The sequence below is a fragment of the Notothenia rossii genome (genome assembly GCF_949606895.1).
Source record: "Notothenia rossii genome assembly, chromosome: 8".
Taxonomy (NCBI): domain Eukaryota; kingdom Metazoa; phylum Chordata; class Actinopteri; order Perciformes; family Nototheniidae; genus Notothenia; species Notothenia rossii.
The window spans coordinates 36,156,602-36,179,415 of NC_136906.1; the positions used below are offsets into that span (position 1 = coordinate 36,156,602).

The 22,814-nt window shown below is 42.7% G+C and overlaps 1 protein-coding gene across 6 annotated transcripts in view; it reads left to right on the forward strand.

The window, feature by feature from the left end:
- nbr1b (NBR1 autophagy cargo receptor b) overlaps positions 1–22,814 on the forward strand; it is a 148,930-nt gene that overhangs the window by 32,825 nt on the left and 93,291 nt on the right. For 5 of the 6 annotated variants that reach the window (XM_079642017.1, XM_079642018.1, XM_079642019.1 and 2 more), the window contains exons 6-13: positions 5,232–5,309; positions 5,392–5,639; positions 9,365–9,490; positions 19,663–19,869; positions 20,469–20,628; positions 21,249–21,332; positions 21,422–21,607; positions 21,744–21,857. In XM_079642017.1, coding sequence (XP_079498143.1) covers positions 5,232–5,309; positions 5,392–5,639; positions 9,365–9,490; positions 19,663–19,869; positions 20,469–20,628; positions 21,249–21,332; positions 21,422–21,607; positions 21,744–21,857 — 1,203 coding nt within the window. The remainder of the gene's footprint in view (positions 1–5,231; positions 5,310–5,391; positions 5,640–9,364; positions 9,491–19,662; positions 19,870–20,468; positions 20,629–21,248; positions 21,333–21,421; positions 21,608–21,743; positions 21,858–22,814) is intronic. The other variant, XM_079642020.1, reaches the window with a different exon arrangement.

Consider the following 22,814-nt stretch of genomic DNA (forward strand, 5'->3'; position numbering starts at 1 on the left):
TAACCTCTGAATTGTAGTGGAGTAGAATTACAAAGTAACACAAGCGATTTTCACCCATTTATTAATGATATGTTTTACATTTGATAACACCAATGTCATGGCAACTTCTAATTGTGGGAAAAACGAAAACGTTCAGTAGAGACGTCCCATAGAACATTTTGCGAAACACAATAGCCAGCATGTGTAGTTCTGGGGGGGCATTCGATTCCAGTTTTGGATAGTCTGGCGTGGTTTCGTTCCATTTCAAACAGCTGTTTGACACTCGGCGTAACCTTGGCGCACTGCCACTCCAACATCCAATCCCAGAGCTTGAAGATTAATCACTGGGACTGTAGTCCTAAACGATAGCTGGGGATTATGGGTAGTGTAGTGTCTTCGGCCATCCTAAACTGCTAGAGGCCTACGTCTGTTTCCGGTTATTTTTATTTTGAAATTCAGTTCCTGACGGACGCCAAAAAAGCCAGAGATTATGGAAATAAACCAGTAAATAAAAACAAGGATAATTGTGTGTTATTGTTGAGTAAATAACAGTGTGTTATTTTGAAAATAATAACAAATTAGAAGGAAATAATAACTTTGTATTATTAGTGTAGGACACTTATGTACTGTATGTACAACATCTGAAGATGTGTAGTTTTATTCATGCTTTCACATAATTTTACAGCATATTGCTATACTATTTCAGACTCAGTATTTACATTCTTATATTAAAAGAAAATCAGTAATATCTTTAAAAACTACAAGTCCTTTTATATCAGCTGTGCACCGTTATGGTGTAAATATAACCTATCTATAAATTAGATCAAATGTAAAAGTCAGCCAAATTAGTGTTGATACTGCAAGGGACGTATTGTGTGAAGAGAAATTGAAGATGTTGTTTAATTGTTGATATATTTATGATCCACATCAAGTATTCAGTTTCGGCAGCATTTCTTCCAGTTTTTCCAAAGGTCTTCTCATCATGGCTCTATAAATAAAGAACTACGGCAGATCTGTAATATGTAATGCAGCCAAACCGTGTATTACAATGCCGTTATGTGATGACTTTCAAAGAGAAAAGCAAGAACACTCGGAATTAAGTATTATTTTATTCTTTTAAAATGTTTTTCCGATTTCATATCATATAAACACCAAATCCCCAAATGCATTGCGACTAAAACATCCAATCAGCGAGCTTAAACCATAGCTGAGGATCTTGGGTAATCGCTCGAAATGCCTATGTCTGTTTCCGGTTATTTTTATTTTGAAATTCAGTTCCTGACGGACACCAAAAAAGCCAGAGATTATGGAATCAAACAAATAAATAAAAACAAGGATAATTGTGTGTTATTGGTGAGTAAATAACAGTGTGTTATTTTGAAAAGAATAACAAATTAGAAGGAAAAAAAGATTTAAAAAATACAGATTTCAGTATCCTGAGGCTCTCAGCCCCATTTATTTTCCTCACGGACGGCAACAAAAGTCAGAAATTATACGATTTAAAATAAAAGCAATAATTGTGGCTTGATATTGAGTAAGAACATGCTTTTATGAACCACACAGCTTCCGGTCTTCCTATAACACTTAATGCCGTAAGACTACCAATAGAAATACATTGCTTTTAAAATCGTGCTGTGCAACACCAAAAAAAGGGGAAAATCGTGTTGGTGAACACGAAATGCCATGAGACTGGGTTGAATATTCGCATCGCGTCTGGTGTGAACGCACAATTAGACTAGAGCGATGTGATAGGAGCGATTAGAGCGAAGCGAATATTCGCATCGCGTCCGGTGTGAACGCAGCATTAAGCATCATTCACATGATACGTGATTTTGTCTTTCGTCACCGCAATGTTTTCGGCCGTAGACTTTCAGTGTTAACAGCCAGTTGAGTTTAGTTTCTATGGTTACGTCCTCTGCTAGCTTGCACCGCTACATACAGCTGTCATCTGATTGGTTGCGCGTCGAAAGGTCAGCGATAACTTGGTCCAAATTAAAACAATTTGAACTTTGTGCGGTGCGTGACGCCGAATGTAGCTTTTACCATGTATAATGTGAATGCAGCTTTAATGACCTCACTATACAGTATCTCCACTATAGCGCTACATGAAAACACTACTATAGCTAACAGTGGCATGTCTTAATGTCTTCCGCAGCTCTCAGGACAAACCCAGTTCCTGCTGTTGGTTTGTTTGCTCTCTCTCATCGCGGTAACCAGTGGCATTTTTATATGTACAAAACTGGTGGGGCACGAATAACTTAGATGTTTATAAGTTTCTGGTGCTTTTTTAAACATGTAAACAAATAGCTGTAGTGTAGGCCAGGGGTTCCAAAAGTGTGGGAAGATGAGCCTCCCCTCAGAGAACATAATCACAGCCGCGCCCCCCTCCCAATTATTATTGCTATTATTATTATTATTATTATTATTATTATTATTATTATTATTATTATTATTATTATTATTATTATTATTGTTGTTGTTGCTATAATGCAGGGGTATTCAATTGCATTTCAAAGAGGTCCAGTGAGAGAAAATGTCATAAAATGCTCTGTTTTCGCTACCTTTCTCTTTTTAGATTGGCTGAGCGTCACCTCTTTAAAACATTAAACAATAGCTTTTTTAAACCTCTTGATCTTTATGTTTTAAACATGTTGAGTTTAAGGATGGCACCTTCCTCATACGTTGCACTCGCAGAGAAATAGTTGAGACGGAGATGTCTTTAGCAGCAGGGAGGAGTAACGTTTCACCAATGTTGTGAGGTTTACCTGCCTTAGCTATCCGTAACGCCACTCGGTATGATGCTTCGGTTGCCTTTGTATTCACAGTGCTAAATGTGTCAATGACATTTTTCTGTGACTGCAATTCCTCAAGCTTCCGGTCCAAAAAATTCTGTGGCTTGGTCACCAGACATGGGTGTTTCGTCTCAATATGACGCCGGAGTTTACATGGTCTCATACTGTCATTAGCTAGCACCTCGTTGCAGATCACACACTGTGGAGTGTCATCAGGACCGGTCCATGACAATCCTATAGATGCTGTCTCCTCTCTCACTTTAGGTAACTTCACTAAAAATCTATCCATATTTTGCCGCTCGCTACATTTAGCTGAAGTTAACCTTATACATCCATGAAGTTAACTAGCTAGATTTCACTGTTTCTCTTTTTTTTCTGGCGGCTGCGCCTCCCTTGAAGCTCTCTGGCGCCCCCCAGGGGAGGCGCGCCTCACACTTTGGGAACCCCTGGTGTAGGCTATCCATGGTTCCGATATAGAGAGAGGGGGAGGGGGGGGGGGGGGGGGGGGGGGGGGAGTGTCAAATGACATACTGTCGGAAGCCGTGAATGAAAAACATGGAGCAACACTGTGTGCGCATACATTTACGTACACAGCGTGGGGATGTCCTATTGTAATGCACCTTAATACATGGAGTAAAGGGCACCAATACAAAGCAATACTTAACAATAACAACAACCGTAATGCTTAAGCATTAAAACACCAGACTGTAAATATAAGGAAAACACAGACACTCATCACCAAGGTAACAATATCAATCAATCTAGCAGAGCAATAGCCTATAGGCAAAACACAGAAGATCAACAAAAGATATGACATCAAATGAACTTGCCAAAGCTGAAGTAGATGGTCAACTTCATTCATTTTCTTTCCGTTTTACTGATTTTAATGGCTATACGCTGCTCTCTCTCGTCTCCTCTTCACATCTACACTTTTAGTGGCACACGTACTTACAGCCAATCAGCTCTGAATTATGAGATTACGTTTTGGTGGGGTTGCCAGCATTTTGCCCCATATTATTTTTTTGCCGCACACATTGAATACCCTGTATGCAAGGGCTGGTTTGCCTTCGCTAACTGTACGGAGGCTCAGTCACTGGTACATTTTTTATATACAAAGCCATGTTAGGGAAACTTCCATCCTACATCTGCTCCCTGATCTCACAACGAATTGTAACTGCCTGAGATCGCATGCTGTAGTTTTATTAAATGTGCCAACTGCTAGGACTGTCTTAGGGAAGATAGCATTTAGATGCGCAGCTCCACTGTGATGCAGTCTGCAATTGAAATGGAAACTGAGCAATCTGGTGCCACTAAATGTTTTTAAAGCTCGGTTGGATGCTACTCAATCGGAAGCTGTTGGTACCTGCTCATGTGGATAGTTATGTAAATGGTAAACCCTGTCAAACATGCTGTATGATGTCCTTTTGTTGTTCTGTTTATGTTTTTATGTTTCATGTGGAACCTACTTGAGCAGGTCTCCCTTAAAAAAGAGATCAATAATCTCAATGGGATACACCTGGATAAATAAAGGTTTGAAATGAAAAAAATAGAAAAATACTCTGAGCATGCGCAGTGTAGTTCTTACGGTACACGTTCATTTTAACAGCAGAGATAGGGGGCAAATCGGCGCTTGCCCCACACCGCTCAACACGGCTCAATAGGCACACTGTGGACACTAATTAGAAGAACGCAGACTAAAACAGCAATGTAGAGACGAATCAGACAATTAAACATGATCTTAAAATATATTTTAACATATATTTTTGGAATTATTATTTTAATTAATTTCTGCTGACACTAGGTGGGGCTGTGCCTGCCCCTAATGACGAGTCACCACTGGCTGTAACATCAGTGCCTGACTGCCAGAGATTAAAGATGTACATTTCTACACTGAGAGAGAGTGTGACGTCGCTGTTTTACAAAGTAGAAATGTAGTTTTCTAAGTGATAGATGTGGAAAAATCAAAACACATTCAGGTGTATTTTTCATAATATACTCTGCAAAACCTGAAAGGTTGACTTAATGTATTATGTCAACAGAACTGTATTAGGTTAGTTGAAAGCAATAACATTAAGTTTAAATAAGGGTTAAGTATTAAAAAATACTTAACTTAATACAGTTATGTGAAATTTGTTAACACAATATTAATAAAAGTCATTGTTTCATTTTTTTCACTGTAGTTAAATATAGAGGTTTTTTTTTATTATATATTTGAAAAAAACGTTTTCCTTAAATGGCAGTTTGTGGCCAGTCCTTAATGTTAATAATCTCTGACTTCAGAATATTACAGAAAAATAAAATCTGTGGAAACAAATGTCTCCTCATATCAACACCACTTTAGGATATTTGAAGCATAAATGCAATCTACTGAAAAAGAGCAGGCTGCAGGTTAATGTCAATGATGTACCAAAGATGTTGATGTGAGTCATCCACTAGATCTCATATTCTCCTTCTGATCAGATGATCCTGAAAGAAGTGAAGGGAACCAAAGAAGAAGACAAGACCCCCCCAGCCTGGTTCACCTTGTACATGGAGAAGGTAGGAACAAGCTGATGGAGCACATGTCAGCTGTTAGACTAACAGAGGCAAAATAAGTGAGCGCTCTCCTCCATTCTCTCAGTTTAAGGACCAGGTGGTGCGCGAGGCAGTGGAGAAGATCTGCCGTGAGTTCTCGGGACAGTGCTGCATTCACAAGCCCCTGGGAGGGGGGGCAGGAGGTGGGGGAGGTAGAGGGGAGGCTGCAGGGGGAGCAGAGGCCCAGCAGGTCCCTGAGGTCTCCTCCTCCACCCTGCCCGGAGCTCCATCCTCCTCCACCCCTCCCTGCTCCTCCTGCCGGGGGCAGACCACCGGAGGGGGCTACCAGTGCAGGTACGAGCTGTCAGCAGGCCGGGGTCAGTATGTGTTACAGCTCTATGGTCTGTTTGCCAGCTTAGTGACCCCGGAAATGTAGAGTGCCCCAACGTTTTCTGTTATAAATGAATAGTAGGGTCCCCAGCACATAGAGACTGCTGGATGCTAACTTGTATATGTTGGGCCATTTGCACAATTGTGTTAATTAGCATTGATAAGCATATGCAGACAATAGCTTTAAAATGGCTTGGTCAATTTGGACACTTTTGGTGTGGTTTGGATGATTTTTGAGGATGTTTAATCAATTTCTGACATTTCCAGTGTCAGAAATAGCAGTATTTAGTCCTCTAAAACTTTAAAATCAACCCAAAATTCATCAAACATGGCGTGTCGACCACATCACCTTCTCCCAAGCCTTCTCTGAATCATTCAGATGTTCATTGTCAAACTTCAAACGGGCCTCTCATGTTCTTCCTGAGCAGGGGGGGGGGGGCCTTCAGGCGCTGCAGGATTTGATCCATTATGGTGTAGTGCAGGGGTCACCAACCTTTTTTAGGGTGAGGGCTACTCTAAAAAAATAGAACAAGTCGGGGGCTACTTTTACTCCTCTTTTTTTTTTTTTGCAGTGTATATATTTAGCACATTTTAACGTTAATATGCTTACCTTTAACCTTTGTGTGCTGTTTGGGTCTGTGGGACCCGTTTTCAGTGTTTACTAAAAGAACATGTTTGCAATCTAATTATTTTAACCTGCTTTATTTGGGGGTGAATGGGCCTCAGCTCCTCTAGGGGGGTCCGGGGGCGTGCTCCCCCGGGAAGATGTTTTTTAAAATGTTGAAGTGAAATGCTGGTGCACTCTGGTGTATCCATACATTCTGGTGAATTTGTGGATACAGCTTTCAACACTCATATGAAAGGGAGCTGTATACTTTTCAATAATCCAATCATCTTTAGAATATGATCACAACCAATAACAAAACATTTAAACTGGTTTATTCTTATCTTGTGTTACCTAGTTAGCATTCTTTCTTTCTATTAATGCATATTTTACTAATCACTCCCCTTTTAAACTGTTTTTTTTACTGTCCTATAGTACACATTGGAATGATTTCTTAATTTATCTATATTAAATAGATAAAGGTGTGCTCTCCCAGCTCTCTCGCTCGCTCTCCCTCCCTCCCTCCCTCCCTCCCTCCCTCCCTAGCTCGCTCTCTCTCTCCCTCTGTCTCGCTCGCTCACAGAGGCTGTGTGCTCCTCCGTGGCGATGACGGCTTGCGTTAAAAAATAATAATACACATATTTGTGAAGTGGGGGGACACAAACGGGATTTCGAAAAGAGCGGGGGACATGTCTCCCCTGTACCCAGTGGAAATTAAGCCATGCGTGTGCGTCAAATGCAATAAATATATTTGCAAGTTACAACACACAGAGTAAATCTCTGCCCCTCATGTGCTGTGTAGGCTGGCACGAATAGGCTGTTCAATGGGGCTGATGTGTTATGTAGATTCTGCCAGAAGGAAAATCAGCAGGGAGGTGCCACATTGCTTTTCTTCCGACTGCAACTCTGGACCCGCAAATCAAGCAAGAACGTGATTGGTCGATATTCATTGTGGGGGTGGCGGGAGGAGGGGTGTTAGATAGATATAGAGTTATATTAAGTAGATAGAGTTCGCTATGATTTAGGTTTCGTTTATGCATAGGGTAGATTCTTTTAATTACATTTCCTTTTTTGTTTTGTGTATTTTATACATGGACTTGCTTGGCGAGCTATTTATAGAACATGCCCGCAGGGGCAACGTGAGTCGCCTGCGGGCACCGTGTTGGCTACCCCTGGTGTAGTGTGTTACCAATAGTTTTCTTGGTGACTGTGCTCCCAGCTGCCTTGAAATCATTAACAAGTTCCTCCCGTGTAGTTCTTGGCTGATCCCTCATCTTTCTCCTGATCATCAAAACCCCACGGGGCCAGATCTTGTGTGGAGCCCCAGACCGAGGGCGACTGATGCTCATTTTATTTTTCTTCTATTACCGAATAATGGCACCAACAGTGGTCTCTTCCTCACCGAGCTGCTTTCTGATGGTCTTGTAGCCAGTCCCAGCCTTGTGCAGGTCTACAGTCTTGTCCCTGAGATCCTTAGACAGCTCTTTAGTCTTGTCCATGGTGGAGAGGTTGGAATCTGATTGGTTGATTCTGTGGACAGGTGTCTTTTATACAGGTAACTAGTTGATATTAGGAGTAAATATATACCTATCTTCTCATCTCACGCTCAGAATAAAAGCAATTGTCTGAAATTATGAACTGTTCCTTTAACCTCTTGCTTTTGACTTTTCTTCATTATATTGCATAATGAACAAAGGAGATGATTAATTTCTTGGTATTTTTTAAATGTTAGTACTGCAGATAATAATGACCAATATATAATAATAATAATAATAATGCATTTTATTTATATAGCGCTTTTCACAACTCAAAGACGCTTTACAATATGAGGGAGGGTAGACAAACAAGGACAGGCAAACAAGTAAGTATAGTCAAATAAATAAAAAGGCAGTCAAGAGGAAGTTGATTGAGAGGAGGGGGGCTTATGGATAGACAGAGTTGAAAAGATGTGTTTTGAGGCGGGACTGAAAGACTGTGAGGGACTCAGAGTCACGGAGATCTTGGGGGAGGGAATTCCAGAGCCTAGGAGCTGCCACTGAGAAGGCTCTGTCCCCAAAGCTGCAGAGTGTGGATGTGGGAATGGATAGGAGTCCAGCTGCGGTGGATCTGAGGGACCGTGGGGGTTGATAAGGAGTGAGAAGGTTTGTGAGATAAGGGGGGGCCAAATGGTGGAGTGCTTTGTAGGTGAGGACCATAATTTTGTAATTGATGCGATGGGAGACAGGAAGCCAGTGCAGCTCTATGAGGACTGGGCTGATGTGATGCCATGATTTGGTATGCTTGAGGAGACGTGCAGCTGCATTTTGAACCCGTTGGAGTCTGTTGAGGGATGTAGTGCTGATGCCGTAAAGAAGTGAGTTGCAGTAGTCAAGGCGGGAGGAAATGAAGGCATGGATTAGTCGTTCGGCTGCGGGGCGGGTGAGAGACGGTAGGATTTTTGCAATATTGCGGAGGTGGAAAAATGAGGTTTTGACTGTTTGGCGGATGTGAGGTTCGAGGGAGAGGGTGGGGTCAAAGATTACGCCAAGGTTGCGTGCCTGATTGGAGGGGGAAACAATGGTGCCATCGATGGTGAGTGTTATGTTAGTGACCTTGCTGAGGGTGGATTTGGAGCCAATTAGGAGGAGTTCTGTTTTGTTGCTGTTCAGTTTGAGGAGGTTATGTTGCATCCAAGTTTTAATAGCTGTCAGACAGGAATCGATGTGGGTAAGGGGTGGTTTATGGAGGGATTTGGTGCTGAGGTAGATCTGAGTGTCATCAGCATAGCAGTCAATATATGACTTCTAGTTTTAGTTGACATGCTGTCCCAGGGTTCGAAGTCTTGGTGAGGTTTATTCTAAGAAGGTAGAGATAATAATGCCTCATATAGACATGAAGAGGTGTGGTGACACACGACACATGTGTTTCCTTTCCTTGATATCTGAAACTTAGAAAGTGAATCAGTTTCTGTTTTGCCTGAATACTTTCTCTTTCTCCTGTTGAAATACACAACAGACGTCAGCTTGTTACAGCAGTCCCAGAACCCCCCTTCTCTTCTTCCCTTTTCTTTCTCTCCACCCTCCTTTATCTTGTCCTCTGTGCTCAGTGTGTGTACCTCGTGCACTCTGTGCGAACCCTGCAGCTTCGCTCATGACCCCAGTCACAACCTGGTGAGAGCCCGGACCCCTCTGTCCATCCCAGAGCACGGATCCCCCGCTCCGGACCACAGCAGGTAGGACACCCACTCTAGTTGGATTCTCAGATTTGTATATCTCTTAAAAAATCCAGCTGGATGTTTACCAGACTCTGGATTCTACAGCTTCTGACACAATGGTTTTTCATTTTCTGTTTTGATTTAGTCTTGTTCTATTTCAAATGTTTTATTTTTATTTTACTTTGCACTATTCACTTTTAATGGTTTGCATTTCTTCTACACTATTTCTATTTTTTTTTACATTTCATTTGAAAAACTGCGCTGTAGCTATTGTGCTTGTGATTATAACATCTCTGAAATGTGGATCTTGAATCCACCTCTCTAAGGTAACAGTCGCAATACTATAACTGTAAAGTTATTCTTTCTAAACCATAAAATATCACTCAGGCCTATTTATTTGTGCTTTTTGGGTTTCCCCTGTCCATCCATCCATCTTCTCCCGCTTATCCGTGGTCGGGTCGAGGAGGTAGCAGTTCCAGCAGAGAGCCCCAAACTTTCTTTTCCCTGGCCACATCAACCAGCTCTGACTGGTGGATCCCAAGGCGCTCCCAGGCCAGCGAAGAGATATAATCCCTCCACCTGGTCCTAGGTCTACCCCTTGGTCTCTTCCCAGCTGGACGTGCCTGGAAAAAAAATGGACGTGCATGGAAAACCTCCCTAGGTGGCATCCTAACTAGGTGCCCGAACCACCTCAACTGGCTCCTTTCGACGCGAAGGAGGAGCGGTTCAACTCTGAGTCCCTCACGGATGACCGAACTTCTCACCTTATCCCTAAGGGAGACACCAGCCACCCTGCGGAGAAAACCCATCTCAGCCGCTTGTACCCGCGATCTCGTTCTTTTGGTCATGACCCATCCTTCATGACCATAGGTGAGGGTAGGAACGAAAATGGCGCGGTAGACAGAGAGCTTTGCCTTCTGGCTCAGCTCCCTTTTCGTCACAACGGTGCGGTAAAGCGACTGCAGTACCGCTCCCGCTGCTCCGATTCTCCGACCCATCTCACGCTCCATTGTTCCCTCACTCGAGAACAAGACCCAGAGATACTTGAACTCCTTCACTTGGGGTAAGGACTCATTCCCTACTTGGAGTGGACAGTCCATCGGTTTCCTGCTGCGAACCATGGCCTCAGATTTGGAGGTGCTGATCCTCATCCCAGCCGCTTCACACTCGGTTGTGAACCGATCCAGTGAGTGCTGAAGGTCGCAGACCGATGAAGCCATCAGAACCACATCATCTGCAAAAAGCAGTGGTGCAATCCTTAGTCCATCGAACTGCAGACCCCCTCCCCCACGACTACGCCTCGAAATCCGATCCATGTATATTACAAACAGGATTGGTGACAAAGCGCAACCTTGGCGGAGGCCAACCCTCACCTGAAATGGGTCCGACTTACTGCCGAGGACCCGGACACAGCTCTCACTTTGGGAGTACAGAGATTGGATGGCCCTGAGTAGAGACCCCCTCACCCCATACTCCCGCAGCACCTCCCACAGTGACTCTCTGGGAACCCGGTCATACGCCTTCTCCAAGTCTACAAAACACATGAAAACTGGATGAGCGTACTCCCATGCCCCCTCCAGGATCCTTGCGAGAGTAAAAAGCTGATCCGTCGTTCCACGACCAGGACGGAATCCGCATTGTTCCTCCTCAATCTGAGGTTCGACAATCGGCCTGACCCTCCTTTCGAGTACCTTAGTGTAAACTTTCCTGGGGAGGCTGAGTAGTGTGATGCCTCTATAATTGGCACACACCCTCTGATCCCTTTTTAAAAAGGGGAACCACCACCCCGGTCTGCCACTCCTTCGGTACTGTTTCCGACTTCCACGCAACGTTGATGAGATGTGTCAACCATGACAGTCCCTCAACAGCCAGAGCCTTCAGCATTTCTGGGCGGATCTCATCCACCCCCGGGGCTTTGCCACTGTGAAGTTGTTTGACTACCTCAGTAGTCCCCCCGGGAGATTGGTGTCGATCCCCCGTCATACTCCAGCTCTGCCTCTAACATAGAGGGCGGAGTTGTCGGGTTCAGGAGTTCCTCAAAGTGCTCCTTCCAACGCCCTAACACTCCATCAGTTGAGGTCAACAACGTCCCATCCTTACTGTACACAGCTTGGATGGTTCCCTGCTTCCCCCTCCTGAGGTGTCGGACAGTTTTCCAGAACAAATTTGGTGCCGCCCGAAAGTCCTTTTCCATGTCTTCTCCAAACTTTTCCCACACCCGCTGCTTTGCCTCGGCCACGGCTGAGGCTGCTGCCCTTCGGGCCTGTCGGTACCTTGCAACCGCCTCGGGAGTCCCCCGGGATAACAAATCCCTGAAGGCCTCCTTCTTCAGTCGGACGGCTTCCCTGACCACCGGTGTCCACCAGGAGGTTCGAGGGTTACCGCCCCTTGAGGCACCTAGGACCTTGAGACCACAGCTCCCCGCCGCGGCTTCGGCAATAGAGGCTTTGAACACCAACCACTCTGGTTCAATGTCCCCAACCTCCACAGGAATGCCCAAAAAGCTCCGCCGGAGGTGTGAGTTGAAGGCCTCCTGAACTTGGGCCTCCTCCAGACGTTCCCAGTTCACCCGAACTACACGTTTGGGCTTACCAGGTCTATCCAGAGGCTTCCCCCGCCCCTCGACCCAACTCACCACCAGATGGTGATCAGTTGACAACTCCGCCCCTCTCTTTACCCGAGTGTCCAAAACATACGGCCTCAGGTCCGATGATACGATAACGAAATCGATCATGGACCTTCTGCCTAGGGTGCTCTGGTACCACGTACACTTATGAGCATCCTTATGTTCGAACATGGTGTTTGTTATGGCCAATCCATGACTAGCACAGAAGTCCAGTAACAAACCACCACTCCGGTTCAGATCAGGGGGGCCGTTCCTCCCAATCACTCCCCTCCAAGTGTCTCCATCATTGCCCACATGTGCGTTGAAGTCTCCCAGCAAGATTAAAGAGTCCCCTTCAGGAGCCCCATACAGGACTCTTTCCAGGGTCTCCAAGAAGGCCGTATACTCTGAACTGCTGTATTGTGTTATATAGGTTTTAGGCCAAGGTGCGTGTTTATGATAGGCTAAGCGGCGGGACAACTCTGAGCGGTTGACCAATCACAACAGAGCCAGCTTGCTAATCTGGAAAATGCTTTTAAAGCCAAAAACCCCCAAAAAGTGTGGGACACCATGAGAACCATGACAGGAATGACTTCTTCAGCTAAACCTATTGTGACTATTTGTTTTTGCTATCGAACTAAACACTTTCTTTACCCGTTTCGAGTCACTAATTCTGCAAAGTGCACTGAAATGCTCGAAACCATAATACCTGCTTCCTCTGACAAAATTACTATCAGTGTCGAAGAGGTCAGAAAAACCTTTCACCAAGAAAGTGGCTGGGCCAGATGGGTGGAGTGGTTTTCTGCTGATAAACTTTGCTACTGAGCTGGCTCCAGTGTGGCAACCCATCTTTCAGGCTTCTATTGACACTCACACCATCCCTCTGTCATGGAAAACTTCACACATCAAACCGCTGCCCAACATTTCATGCCCAAAAGAACATAAGGACTGCAGACCAATAGCCCTCACCTCAGTGATTATGAAATCACTAGAAATAATTCTGCTCCGATTTCTTATCAGTACACAAGACAAACTGGATCCATACCAATTTGCCTATAAACAAGGGTGCGGTACGGAAGATGCTGTGGACGGTCTGGTTCACATCATCACTAAACATTTAGATAAACGCAACACCTATGCAAGAGCCCTCTTCCTAGACTTCTCATCAGCATTCAACACAATACAAGCAGACATCTTGGTGTCAAAAATGGCCAAAATGGAAGTAAATCCATACCTGATTTACTGGTATGCTGCTTTCCTCACTAGTAGAGAGCAACTTGTGAAGGTCAACAAAACCCTGTCATCTGCTATCACAACCAATGTAGGGGCCCCCAGGGCTGCGTGAGTTCAGCTGTGCTCTTTACTCTCTACACTGATGATTGTCGTACCAACACACCAAATCAAGTCATCATTAAGTACTCTGATGATACTGCAATAATATCTCTGCTCAGTAACACAGACGACCCTGAGCTGTGCCAACAGGCTGTAAATCAGGTGGTTGAGTGGACGGATAGCAATGCTCTTGAGATCAACACCAAGAAAACGGAGGAAATCATTTTTGGCTCACCATCTGTCTCCCATAAAGTCCCCATTGTCATCCATACAGATGAAATCAAGCGTTACATACAAATACTTGGGGTGTAATGATTGACCATCTGCTATCATGGAAGGATCACATTGAATATCTGTGCAAAAGGACAAAACAAATAATTAATTTTCTCCGCCGTCTTAGGTCTTTTGGCGCGAGCAGAGAAATTCTTCTGTTGTTCTTTACATCTGTGATCATGTCCTTTATACAGTACTGCAATACTACCTGGTACAAATGTTTGTCAGCAGCTTTAAAATCAAAACTGCTCTACCTGTTAAAAATCTGCTCAAAGATTGTTGGTCAACCCTGTCAGAGACTCTATGACTCAGCCTATCATAACAACCTATTGAGGCTGTCCAACAACATCATCTCTGACCCAAACCATGTTCTGAACAGTGAATATGAACTGCTACCATCTAATCGGAGATACAGGGTTCCACCATTCAATAAAGTCAGACTGAAGCACTCCTTTGTGCATCAGTCAATCCTCTCAGTAAATACAGAGCTGATCCCAGATCAAATGCACGCTAAAGGCTCTTTGAGCTTGTTTTCTCTCACTGATTGTGCTGTTATGTTAAATGTTTGTTGTTTGTGTTTCATGTATTTGTGCCTGGATATTTGTCTGTTGATGTTGGACATGGAGCTGCTGTGACGCAAGTCAAATTTCAGACTTGGTCTGACTAATAAAGTAATATCAAATCGTAACCAATCAGAGCAGACTGGGCTCTGGTTTCAGACAGAGGGGGAAAAGAGGTGCTGCAGCACAGGCAGTATGAGAACAATAAAGAGCTTTCTGAACATTAAAGCATGGAGACATGTCACAGGAGAGACACTAAACACTGATATGAACCTGAAAATAAGTAGAATATGTCCTCTTTAAGTAAAAGTATGCAAGTATTATAAGCAGAGTGCAACTTGCGAGAAAGTGTATTCATATTATTTGATATGTATTACTCAGGCATTAGCGTAGGAAACGGTGTGTGGTTTCAGTTGGCAGAGGATCAGGTATTGGAACTGTTTATATAACACTAGGACTTTCATCTGCATAATATTCTATAACTGTTTTTATATAAAACTGAAACTGTCAAATTACTAGTAGCTGTAACTGTCCCAGGCCTTTGTAGGAGCACTAAGTGGAGCGGTTCAAATCCAACTCTGCTCCAAAAACAGACCTCTCATCTGGTCTGTCCCTCGGGTCAGAGATGAAGCAGCTCTGACGTGTTGACAGGCTAACAGCAGGATCCAGTCGCTTTCGTTTTGGGATTTGTGTGTTTTTTGCTGCTGATGTATTTGATTTGGTTTTTCTTGTTTTGGATTTTTCAAATCTGCAGCACGTTTCTCCTGATGTCAACATCTGGGGGTATTGAAGCAAAGCTGTCTGTAGTCACTGTGGCTGCAGTTGACACATGGGTGTGTCCCAGTCAAAAACCCAGTGGATGCCAGTGGCTGGGGGTGTTGCCAAATTGCTAGAGGGCGTTGCCAAAGTTCTCCATTTGTTCAATTACAGGATTTAACCATGAGATGGCGCTTCATTCACAAATACACAAAGACAACTGGGTATTATAGAAAATAGTCTGTTTGCAATGTTTGCAGCTCTGTAGTTGTGTTTGCTGAATACTGTAGCATTTAATCACTTATTTGTTATGGTTTTCACAGGCTACTATAATGAAAAAATATCAATATTTTAGATCAAATAAAGTATATAGTTTGCTTTATGCAGTATATTTTTTGTAATATTGTTGGGGTGTTTTTTCACAGTAGTGAGAGTAAAAAACAGGATAGCACAGATTAATAAAATCAAAAATAAGATGAGCGATAAAAATAAAAATAATAATAATGAGAAACTATAAAATAAGAAATGAATAAAACTCAAATGTAATTATCATATCATATATTCTAATGTATTGTATTATTAAGTAATATCATACATTAACCCCATTATAGCAGATGCCACATTGAATGGATGAACACATTTATGCATCAATAAGTACAACAGAGTATTTGTAAATACAAGTTGTAACAATACTTATATGTATGTAATATTAACCCTTTGGAGTCGACCGTCACGCCGGCGTGATCAGATCACATGACCTGTTCAAGCCGGTGCCGCATAAAAACAACAGTCAGGACAACATTGCCGTGTGTTTCTGTCGAACGTACTGGCTTGAAACGATATGCCAGTCTTTGTTTCATGCAAAAAGACCCAGTAAACACGGAGATACGATAATATAAAGTTAATACATTTCAAAAGTATGAGAAATGGAAGCACATATTTTAATATCTTCGCCGTATTTGATCATTTTACGAAACGGAAAATACTGGAAACTGTAGATCCTGCTCAACAGGATGCATGTACCAGGGGGGGGTGAGGTAATCAGGTAAACGGAGTGATACGAAGCGAGACGAAAAGAGACGAAGAGGGACGGCGGGAACCGAACAGAGACGGCAGGAAATGGAGAGAGAAGATATACATGTTATTGTACATAATATCTATATATAATAACATAATGATTAATTTCAGATGATAATACTTTTCAGGGTTAGGTCCGGTCTGACAGCGCTTGGCTCTCTGCCGCAGAGAAGATCACTGCTCTAAACAAAGTCAAAAATCTTACATCCAAACGGAATAAACATAATACATTATTATTAATAGGTTAAGTCTTGTTCATTGTTTTTCCCTTTTATTAAATGTTTGATATTTCAGGTGGAAATGGTGGACTATCGGACAGCACACATTCATATATTGTCACTCACACATTCATGCATTTTGTTCTCATATTCATATATTTTAATGCTCATATTTATACATTTTGCTCTCATGCAGATTCATTCAATGTTTACATTTAATATTAAACATAATATATGCATGTCTGAAGACAATATATGTATGCAAGAGAAGAATGGCTTATTATATTTACAGCTCTTAATAACATTCATTTTCTGGACTCAATGTGTGTCTTGGCTGGGGGGAGAGCTGTGGAATGCGACCATCCCCCTTGGGGGAATTCCTCCACACATTCCGATGGCCAATTCGTTTTAAACAAAGAGTTCACATCAACATGGGGGGTGGGGGGCTGGTGAAAGGTCTGGTCATGTGTTTGTTCCACAATGTTTATCATCATGAAATTAATATCTATATATTTTATACTATACTTGCACTGCTTTCCGTTTTCATACTTTATATATCTTAGCATATTCATACACACTGTTCATACTGCTCACAGGCTACTGTGTATATCTAGTGTATTCATACCCCTCACTGTTTGTTCATCATTCAATTCATTCTATCTTTTATTCTGTAGATTGTGTACATTACTTTTCACTTTACTGCTTGTTGCACTCCTGGTTAGAAGCTAAACTGCATTTCGTTGTCTTAGTATCTGTAATATGTGCAATAACAATAAAGTTGAATCTAATCTTGAGCAGGAACAAATGTATTTACTTAGTACATATCTGACATTAACGATTAAACACATGTGTGCATTCTATTTATGCAAACCGAGTCAGGCTGATTCCGGAGGTGGCGGCATGCACCTTAAAGTTGTTTGCAATTTGCCAAACCTCCCCCGGCTGCGATCGGCTATTCTCGTCTACTTTCGAGGCGAGCCGCAACGCGTCTCAAACAAGTCCACACGAGACAGCTCCGTTTAGCTCCAACCGCTGGAGAAGCTGCAGTACATAGGCAGGAGCCTGTACGTGGCGCTGTAACTTCCTCCACAAAAGCAGCGAAGAAGCATGGTTGTCATGGTTGCCCTTCTGTTTATTCTCCGCGGTGGGGGCAGAGGGAACCGGGCAGAGTTTTTCGCCAGTCAACGTGTATTAAAGTTGAAATCTTCCGGACAAAATTATAAAAGTGCCGGTCAAAGGTCTTCTTTGTTATTTATTGAGCTTTAAAACAAATGAATAACGACTCTATATAATATAATAATAAAATACATGGAGCCTCTCTTTTTCCTCCCTCTCTTCGGACAGCGTCAGTGTCTGTCTCATGCAGCAGCTGATCCAGTAAGAAGTGACCCGGCCGAAAGTAAAAATAAACATATTTATAACTAGTTTAGGTAGTTTGAGAGGTAATTAAAATAGCTAAGGGCGATGATCTGACTTGAAGTGTGTGTTTTGCTCCGTTCACCGTTGCATCACAGCGGGAGGAGCTGCAGGTGAGCAGAGCTACGTGTCTCCGTCCTGTCAGATTAGACTTCACTCGCGTTTATGTCCATATCGAAGATAAATAATCTGAATTCAGTGTGCAGTTTCCTTTGACGCGGGGGGTGAGCAGCAGAGGTGGGGAGAGGCGGGGGCCTCATCATTATCAGAAAATGATCGTATAGGGCTTACACACGGAACCGTTGGACCCCCCAGAGCGTTGCGTATGCCGTTCTATCCACCTTGGGACCCATTATCATTTCCGCAGTTGTTTACTGTCATTTTTGGTCGCCCTAGTGTGGCAGAACGGTCTATATGACACCAAGCAGTAACGCAAACGACCGTTTGCGTCCTCGTGGGGCCGTGGCCTTAATGTGCCGCCACCTCCGGAGTCGGCTTGACTCGGTTTAAAGAATGCACATATTTGTGTTTAATCGTTAATGTCAGATATGCACTAAGTAAATACATTTGTTCCTGCTCAAGATTAGATTCAACTTTATTGTTATTGCAACGAACGAAATGAGACAACGAAATGCAGTTTAGCTTCTAACCAGGGGTGCATCACGCATTGAAAAGTAATGTGCACAACAGTAAACAATTATCACAGTAAATGATGTGGATTAAACCACATTTATTTCGTTAAAAAGAAACGAAATATGATTTTATTTGAATTATTACATGTCATCAGGCACCTTCAAGTTAAACAAGGTGCACACGTTAATGTGCCGCCACCTCCGGAGTCGGTTTGACTCGGTTTAAAGAATGCACAAATGTGTTCAATCGTTAATGTCAGATATGCACTAAATACATTTGTTCCTGCTCAAGATTAGATTCAACTTTATTGTTATTGCAACGAACGAAATGAGACAACGAAATGCAGTTTAGCTTCTAACCAGGGGTGCATCATGCAGCGAAAAGTAATGTGCACAACAGTAAACAATTATCACAGTAAATGATGTGGATTAAACGACATTTATTTCATTACAATTAAATTAAATGTAGGCTAGTGCATGCATTTCAACTCGCGAACATATGATACATTAAATGATCGTGAGGATGATGATTGAAAATCGTTTGTTTGAGCCGGGCTGCATTTCCTGATCTAAAAACATAGCGATGGTTTTGTACCTACGCCAACGTGAATTAAACAACATTATTTTGTTAAATAAAAACATGGTGGTGTTTAGTAAATGATTACATGTCTCTTATTTAGCACAGAATATGATCCTATCCGTGACATATCTTAACAAATATCCGCTATATCAGATACCTACGATCTATCAGCTGTTTGTTTCACATGAGTTCCAGTGTGGCAGCTTTCAATCAGGGCTCCCCCTGGTGGATTCATGATCCATTGCAGCTGATTTCATTATAATTAAATGTATTTATCAAGGGGGCGTATCAAGTCCTGCGGGGGGTTTTCCTTTTCAGCAGGGACCCGCCCGGGTAGGCGTCCGAAACGAAGCGCTACATCTGTATAGGAGGGAGGCTGTGGCGCAGTGGGTTAGTACGTTGGTGTTCTGATCAGGGGAGCACAGGTTCAAACCCCACTGCAGTCAGCATGTCATTGTGTCCGTGAGACACTTCACCCCAAATTGCTCCTGGGGATTACCCACAGTATTGAGTATCTAAGTCGCTTTGGATAAAAGCGTATAACAAGTGACATGTAATATGACTGCAACCCTCATTTTGTTCGTTGATTCATTCACGAAACATTTTTTTAAAGAAGTAAATGAAAAGCCTGCTAATGGCACTGATCCCAGCCAAGATATATGGGGGACAATTGGGTGCAATGACGGCACATTTGATAATTTAGTCATTTTATAGTGGCTCAAACCCTACTGTCGTTCTCAGGTTCTACCGGCGAGGCGACCGCAGTTTCAGAAAGGCAGAAAAGCAACGTCTGAAGGCGGAGAAGCGCCTGCTGAAGGCCGAGGTCAAAGAGATCCGGAAACAGCTGAGGATGGAGAGGCGGGGCATACAGTGGAGCTCCTCCCACCGCGAGGGAAGCTCCTCCCCCGTCCTCCTTCAGCCTCGGGCCACTCAGCACAGCAGCCCAGAGTAAGATACTAAAAACAAACAGCTTCTGGGGTCCAAATTAGCTAAAGTAATTTGAAACAAATGTCTTTTACTTTTCCAATAGAAATATATCTTCATGCAGTGTCACTTTTAAGTAGGTGTAAGCTAGTTGGCAAACATGCACATAAGTGGAATTTAACATAATGCTATAAGCAAATTACATCACAATCACATGACTTCATGTCAAATTTGCTAAGCTAAAGGCAGCTAATGTTGGACGTGGTAACGTTAAGTAGTCTCCTTAAGACAGCTGCTGTTTTTAATGCGTAACACATAAAAGCTTCTGACGTTATATATGTGTACAAAATGTGAATATATTGTAAGCTAATATAAAACACAGATCACATTTCAGGAATCATACCAAAAACCTGTGAGGACCGAGCCTAGTGATAAGAATGCTAACTCATGACCAGGTTCAAGACTCATTCCAGCTACACTCTATGCCTGATGCATGTTTCAATTATATGTTTATTTAAATATACTTGGATGTGAAACAAATTACCACAGCTGGTCTGAACTTTTGTGAACACATCTTTAAAAGAACATCTCAAGATCCATGCAGGACTTTATTTCTTTCCCAGGCGTCCAAAGCGTCCTTGTCCCCTGGTGGTTCCTAACATGACGGCCACTTTTCTGGATGAGAACCTTCCCGATGGAACCAGACTGCGACCAGGGACAAAGTTTATCAAGTACTGGAAGATGAGGAACACTGGGACAATCAGCTGGAGCGCTGATACGAAGGTAAGAGTTCATCCTCCTGTGAGGATAGCACATGAGCACATTTCATGGGAATATGCCAAGTGTGTTAGAAGGCATCTTGTGCCATTGGAGAAATTGGTAAGGGTTCTACTTCTGGGGAGGATGAAAGGGCTCCGATCTGCCAACTTGATTTTAAAACCTTTTGTATATGTAAAGTGTACATAATGGAAATGATAGCCAGTAATGCTGGTCCAAAAGCTGGTCAGAGTAGCCCAAAGAAATCTCCGGGAAACTTCTGGAAACCATGAATAACTTTTGATTAGATTAGAGCTTTAAAAGATATGCTACGGGATACAGGAACTACCGTTGATGAGGGAGCATTACTTCTATATGTTCACTTTTTAAATACTTAGATTTTTATTATATTGCCTCGTCTTTTTCTTTTTTTAACAGAAAAGCAAGTCAATATATGTAGCACATTTCAACACAAGGAAACGCAAAGGTCTAATAACCATTAAAAGCATTAAGATATAATGCAACAGAAACACATTCTAAAATGACGTTTAAAAACAAGTATCTGCACTTTCTCCTACGCGGTAACAATGAACGACTCCGAAGCATTTCTGATTCTGATCATATTTCACTTGTTTTGCTTCCCCCAGCTGAAGTTCATGTGGGGGAACCTGGCGGTGGGTTCTGGGGATCGTTGGAGAGAAGTCTCTGTCCCCTTCCTCCAGCCAGGACAGGTGAGAGTCTGCATTTTTAGATAATCATTGTAAATGCACCTCTATCTTGTTATTTATGTGGTAAGCATTTTCCTGCTGTGTGTGTGCAGGTTGGTATAGTGAGTGTAGCGCTGTGTGCCCCCGGGATGGAGGGCTCCTACACCTCCCACTGGCGTCTGGCCCACGGCGGAGAGCAGTTTGGCCCCAGGGTTTGGTGCAGCATCGTGGTGGACCCTCTGGCCCCGGCCCCCATGATGGCTGACGGGATCCTGGTGTCCCCCTGTGTCACCCCACAGGTACAACCAAGAAAAAGGATTCTGATAAGACTGAATAAATGCATTGATATAAAATAGGAATGCACAGTGATGTATAAACACACACACATAGCGACACACTGCAGATAAGGGTGTGTAAGTATGAGCTTCTCTGCAGGGTAAGAACCCGGCGGCAAAGGATGGGAAGGCCTGTGCCGCTCCAGAGCAACCGTTGATGACCGTGGACCAAGAGGAGTACTACATCCCCTCTGTGGACCTACTCACTGCTCAGGTAACACACCTGCACCCAGCACACTATTGGCTGCTGAACATTCAATGTAATGTTTAGTAGATTTTTAATAATGCATAATCCTCACCCTCATAACCACAGGCACACCTTCTAATTGTTGTCTCATATTTAACACACACAGTGGTGGGAAAGTACTCTGAGCACAGTGTAGTAATACTATAGTAAAAGTCCTGCATTTTTCATTGTAATCAAGTTAAAGCACAGATGTATATTCAGTTAAATGTACTTAAAGTGCCAAAAATATAAAAATCATTATGTAGAATGTTCGAATTCAGGATAATATATATTTCATGGCTGAAGCTAGGTAGAAATAATGTTAACTACCTAAAATACTGTTGGGCAGAGGTAGTATTAAGTACTCGGATCTTGTACTTGAGTAAAAGTAGAAGTACCAGAGTGTAGGAATACTCTGTTACAGTAAAAGTCCTGCATTCAAAATGTTCCTCAAGTAAAAGTAGAAAAGTATTCTCATCAAAATATAGTGAAAGTAGCGACAGTAAAAGTAGTCATTGTGCAGATTGGTCCATTTCAGAATAATAGATATGATATGTTTTATAATGATTGATCATGAAAGTGTTCTCAAAGCTGCTAAAGGTGCAGCTAGTTTGAAGGACTTTGTATACTGCAGGCAGGGTTGGGAGGGTTACTTTGTAAATGTAATCAGTTACTGATTTCTGAATACATGGCTCTGAAAGTAATCCGAATACAGTTACAACGTATTCAGATTACTTTTAGATAACTTTTGGATTACTTTCTTTTTCCATCACAGATGGGTATGTTTTGGTGTGCAGGAGACACAAAAAGCAAAAGGAAACTGAACTTGTTTTTACTGTTTTAATGGCTTATCAAGAGCACAACTGAAACATAACATCTGAAACGATGTAACAACATAATAAACTTTTTGGGGATGCAGCTTGGGATGTGAGGAGTGAGGGACAC